The 5,938-nt window shown below is 39.7% G+C and overlaps 1 protein-coding gene across 1 annotated transcript in view; it reads right to left on the bottom strand.

Moving 5' to 3' along the window:
* The window catches only part of LOC107104620 (solute carrier family 22 member 7-like), a 19,604-nt gene that overhangs the window by 10,973 nt on the left and 2,693 nt on the right, over positions 1 to 5,938 (bottom strand). The window contains exons 2-3 of the mRNA XM_015404658.1: positions 4,732 to 4,835; positions 445 to 599 (exon numbers count right to left, since the gene is read on the bottom strand). Of these exons, the coding sequence (XP_015260144.1) occupies positions 445 to 599; positions 4,732 to 4,835 (259 nt within the window). The remainder of the gene's footprint in view (positions 1 to 444; positions 600 to 4,731; positions 4,836 to 5,938) is intronic.

Raw genomic sequence — 5,938 nt, forward strand, 5'->3', positions numbered from 1 at the left:
CATGGCAGGGCAATTTGATCTTTTTACCTTTTATGAAGGGTTGGGATATTGTTTATAAATTATCATCCAGCATTAGCTAACTATCTGTTTATCAATAATAAATTGTGTCTTTACCATTTATGGATGATAATATTAACGTTATTATAAAGTTTTACCAAAACTGCAATTAAGACCTTCTTCTCTCAGATTTGATGAAAGCAATGACCCAAAACTTTTGGCAATCGCAGTTTTGTTAAACAAAGTATGGCATGCTGAATTTCTTTAAATAGTCAGTGTTTATTTATTAATATGTACTTGAAAACAAGCAGAATAAATGTTTTTATAGTCAGTTTTGATTCTTTAATTTCCTCTGATCCTTTTGTGTTTGGTACAGTTTAGCCGGAAACATTAAACGCTTGTGTCGACATGCTTATGAGTTTAATTGCTGTGCAACTGAGCTGTTACCCAGGACTAATCCAATGATAGACAGTCCACTGAGGCAAAAGCCGGAGAGCGCTCTGGAAACGGCAAACATGACGTAGGATGTGGAGAAGGCAGAGGTTGTTCCAAGTAAGGTAGAGCCAATTAAAGCTACCAGGAGCATGTACTTCCGGCCGAACCTGTAACACAGAGAAGGCCAAAGAACACACAGGTTGTCATTGCTTCCATCAGATTTTAGGTCCTTTTGGTAAAGGTAAACATTATTACCTTACATTAACTTGGTTACACCTTTGTTATCCTTTAAAACATATGTTTTGTTTATTTCTATTGCACATTTATGACCTTTTTTAACAAAATAGAATGCATGAGAAAATAATGATAAAGCCCTCACACTGTTAATGAGTGGTGGCTTTTTTAATTAATGGTCTCAGCAGAAGTACAATTATGCTGAATTCAGACAAAAGACGAGTCATAGGACAAAACAATCCCCACCCTGGCCCCAGTTCATGCAGGATGGAAAAATATTCAAGTGTCATTCTTGATGTAAAAGCTTTGGACTGGGTTTTTATTGATGACCATCATGCTTTTGGTCTGTACCTACTTCAGGTCTCTGACGATGACCTGTTGTGGTGGAGGACCAGCTCCTGCTTACAGGAAGAGGCTTTCTCTACAAACAGGTCACACCTAAGTCTTCTTATTCCAGATCAAGGGGAACTTGTTTCACTTTTTATCTGCTCTTCTGATGCTTTGGTTATAAACCCTTTAAACGCGACCTATAGCAAGACTTTCTTGCTGACTGCAGATCTTTGAGGCAGTATTCCTGTCCAAATACAATCAGGTTTTATTTTAAATGTCCTGGTAAAATGTTGGCCGCAGATTTTTTTTATTTCCCACCGATTCTTTAAAGTTGCATGAATGTGGCCACAGAGTACATCTTGTTTAACCCGTAGATTTAATGTTTTTCAGACCATATGCCCACTGTGTATGACATTTCACTCATCTGTCATTCAATACAACGTCCCTTTCCAGCACCACGATGTCGACTTAAAAACTTCCCTGCTGCTCAGTTGTCAGCAGCCTTTTGCTCTTCCAGCCTTCCCCATGAATTCTTTGGGTATTTACTAAGATGTTGAGGTTTTATCATCTTATTTTAACTGTTACAGATTTCATGCCTTCCTAACCCAGACATGAGCCCATAAACAACTCCACACATGCAGCACGGTTTGAAGGCAGGACAGCTGACACAGAATCAGAACACACTCACGCTGGGCCTGGTTCTGGTTCTAATAAATGCCTCTTCCTGTTAAAAGGGAGTTTTTCCTCTCCACTTTCTCTGAATGCATGCTTGTTGTGAGCGATTGTTGCAAAGTCAGAGGCACAATATCAAGTACTGTCTACTGCAGTCAGTTGGTTTTCCTTAGACAGAAAAGCTTTAACCGATTTGTCTGAATGATTTGATTCAATTGTGTTTGTAAAGTGACCCGAAATGGCGTGTTAATCTGCACTGCATAAACTGACTGATCTAATTCGACGTAGCCACTTCCTGTGTCCAATACAGCAGCAAATGACGTTAGCTCTAAATGAGACTCCTCTCGTTCTCACTAATAGCTTCAGTAAAGTTTTGCACATCTCTGATGTTGCTGCTATTTTCACATATCCTCTATTGTAAAAATGTCCACAGCTGCATATTATTCTCCTCTCCCTCTTCTCTTCTCTTCTCTTCTCTTCTCTTCTCTTCTCTTCTCTTCTCTTCTCTTCTCTTCTCTTCTCTTCTCTTCTCTTCTCTTCTCTTCTCTTCTCTTCTATTCTATTCTCTTCTCTTCTATTCTATTCTATTCTATTCACTTCTATTCTATTCTATTCTGTTCTATTCTATTCTATTCTATTCTATTCTATTCTATTCTATTCTATTCTATTCTAAAGACTCGCTATATGGGCCGATCAGGCTGTTAAATGCAGGAAAGGAAGGTTTTTTCCATGAGGTTAAAGACACAGTTCCAACAACTGTAACTCAGGACAGAACACAATTTGGAAAAGATAGGCAACTATCATCTATTATATCTGATACATATTAATTCTCAATCTGCATGTTTAGTATTGGGTTCTAGAATTTATAAAGGAATAAAGGAAGGCAGAGCTTTTAGTTATCAGGCTCCTCTCCGGCTGCTATAGGCCTAGGCTGTGCTCTTCATCCTCTGACATGGGAGCTGGCTTGGAGCTCGTCTGCCTGGCTGTGTGTTTCCTGGACGGGGCCGCCTGTGGAGCTGGTTGACAGTTGCATTTTATATCTATGCTTCTTTTTCTATGTCTGCATCTGTCTCCTTGAACCCCAGTGGGCCTCAGCAGATGGCCGCTCACACTGAGTCTGCTTCTGCTGGAGGTTACTTCCTGTTCAAAGGGAGTTTTTCCTCTCCACTGTTGCTACAAGCATGCTAAGTGTGAGGGATTGCTGAAGAGTCAATGAGTCGATGCAATCAGCTGGTTTTCCTTGGATAGAAAAGTTTGAATCAATCTGACTGGATGATCTGGTGAACTCTAAAGTATCTTGAGATGACATGATGTGAATTGGAACTATAAAAATAAACTGAATTGAATTGAATTTCCCAGGAATATGCTACATCTTGGGGACCAACAACTGGAGACTTTCCTTTCTTAGGGTAAGGGTTAGGTGCAGGACTAGGGTATGAATTGACGTTGGGTTACTGGTACTTTCCATGGTTGTCAATGGAAAGTACCAGAGTAGCGTGTCACTGTGTGTGTGATTGAATGATTTGCATTTAGTGGCATTTAGTGACTCTCAAAGCGCAGCATAAATTAGACCTATTTATTCCACGTTAGTTTGAGAGAGTAATAGCAAGAATATTTGACAAACTGTTCTCAGTGTGAATACATACGGCTTCTTTTTCTAAACCTCAACCATATCACAAGAACCTCAGCAGGTTTAAACCAGCAGAATTAATACAATCGCCAGTGTGTCTATGGTCATGCGGATCCAGTGTCGGTAATCCGTGGTCTGGGAAGGTTGGGTAACTGACATTTGGTTCTTAGAACATCACTGTACAGCCAAGTGTGCACTCCTTCACTCACATGCAGTTTTATTAGAAAAGAGGCAGCTGACATAACTCAAACAAAAAACTGCTTCTAAATGCAAAAACACATGACAAAAGCATGGAAGTGCAATTTTATGCTGGGATGCAGTTTTAAGTAAAAAGTTATTATTGACAAAAACACATACTGCTGTTAGATCCCCATTTAAATATATAACTATTCATATTGAATGGCATATTTTTCTAAACCGAGTGCTTTGATTTCTGTTTATTTCATGTTCTGATCAGGTTCCCATTCGTATTTTATGAAGAGACTTTTACTTTTTGCCTCTAGGGAACAAAGTGATTGCTGAGTGTGAGTGTGAGGGATTGCTGAAGAGTCAATGAGTCAATGCAATCTGCTGGTTTACCTTAGATAGAAAACTTTGAACCAATCTGACTGGATGATCTGGTTGAACTGATTCTGTAAAGTGCCTGGAGATGACATGATGTGAACTGGCACTATAGATATTAACTGAATTGAACTGAATTAAAATGTATCCCTCAATAGATTGCAATATGCAAGTCATAGTCCTTAAACAGAGGGGGCGGACTCAGATTTCAGCTTTCAAAAACCTACAATGCAGCGATTAAGTTGATCCCTTCCTGCTATCATCTCCACCCCAACTTCCTTACAGGGGGACAGAGGACCTCGTCTATTCAGCCAGGCCAACAATTCCCTTTGATGACCCCTCTTTCAGAGACATAGACAGGTATGGGGCTTTGCAGGGTAATAAAGAAGCCAAACTACCCCCACTCTAAAGGGGCGGACCCGTTCGTCTGTTTCTATTTGCATGTTTTCTGAACCAAAACAACACTTTGTTTTTGGTCCACTCTAAAAGCTTGGATCTCATTACAAGCTTCCTGTATGGGAGGAAAAATGTCTTCAAACTTGGAAACAAAGTCCAGTGGATTGTTTTTTCACTTTTTTGGAATGTATCCATCTGACTTTTGAACCTGTTCCTACAACTCCACAATGCAGAGGAAGACTTGCAGGAAAAAAGTGACTAAGAACATGAGGGTCAGCTTTAGGTGTTATTAAGATTCAAATTATGCAATACAAATATGTATTAGTTTTCTATGAATGCCTTAATTCTTACAGTCTAGGTGATTGGATTCAGACCTTCATTTTATGTTGCATCTCTAAGGAATGCTGGAAACTCGTAATCAAAATGACAATTAATGTGTGTAATGAGGTGTTTTGGGGGGAATCTTCGGGACTTACTTGTCTGAAAGCTGTCCAAAGACAATGGCTCCGAACATGACCCCAAGAAAGAAGTAGGTGGCAAGTGCTTGATTCAGTTGCTTGTCATTACACACCAGGTCCCACTGTCGATAAAGTAGACATCTTTAAATTGTGTAATCAAACTTTTAAGTTGGTAATCATTAGCAGTTGAAACAGATTCCCACTAAAATGATGAGAGGGGGATTTATTTATTTCTTTAGGGTGTCTGATTTCTGCCCTTTGCATACTCCCTGGCATTTCATCCCCTCCCACTTCCATCACCCCCATGTAATTAAAGCTCCTAAAACAAATCATATTTCTTATTGAAGAATTGAACTCATCATAAAAAAAACACCCAACATGCAGACGAACTCTGCTCCATTTCAATGCAGAGTTTCTCCATCTGTTGTGATTCTGACCCCTTATAGACAAGCCAAGTCTTTTGAATGATGACATTTTATGAACCCAAATGTAACCAAATTAACTGTAAGTGATATCCTTCTGGTTGATATTATTGACTGGAATTATATAATCACATTAAGACTAAACCAGGGGTGTCTTCACTTCACTTCTCTTCACTTCAGGGGTTTGGTTCCTAATAGGACATTTTTCTGCAGGTTTAGGTGTTTCCCTCCTTTAGCACTCAACACTCTACTCTATTGTACCCTTTCCCGCAAAACCTGTTTAAACCCAGAAACAATTGGCTTTTAGTGGCTGTGGGAATGGCTCACTGACACATGTCTACAAAAGTGCTATACGAAATGAGCATAAAGTTAATCTAAGTGTCAGTGTGACCGGGTCAAATGACTCGGCAAGCGACTAGTGTTAAATTCGCCTCGGCTCTGATCAGCATGCTGTGGGAACACCAGAGCTGGGTTGATCTGCTAATTTTATGTGACACCATTGAACACAAAGTACATACGTCAACATACTGCACATGTCACTTCTGATCTAACAAGCAGAAACGACTCTGTTTCCATTCAATAAACATGGAGCAGCTCTGGTGAGTAGGATTCAGACAAATAATAGAGAGAAACAATAAAACACACTGACTATGCCCTGGCTTCCTCTCCATTGTTTACTTCCCTGATTTATGTCGCACTGGTGACATCATTAACACTAACCCAGCGTGATGGTGTCACCAGTGACACGTTAAAGGAATAGTACACCCAAAACATGATTAGCCTTCATTTTCTACTCACCCCCA

This window comes from Cyprinodon variegatus, unplaced genomic scaffold, assembly GCF_000732505.1.
Source record: "Cyprinodon variegatus isolate N-32 unplaced genomic scaffold, C_variegatus-1.0 Scaffold1820, whole genome shotgun sequence".
In the NCBI taxonomy this organism is placed as follows: domain Eukaryota; kingdom Metazoa; phylum Chordata; class Actinopteri; order Cyprinodontiformes; family Cyprinodontidae; genus Cyprinodon; species Cyprinodon variegatus.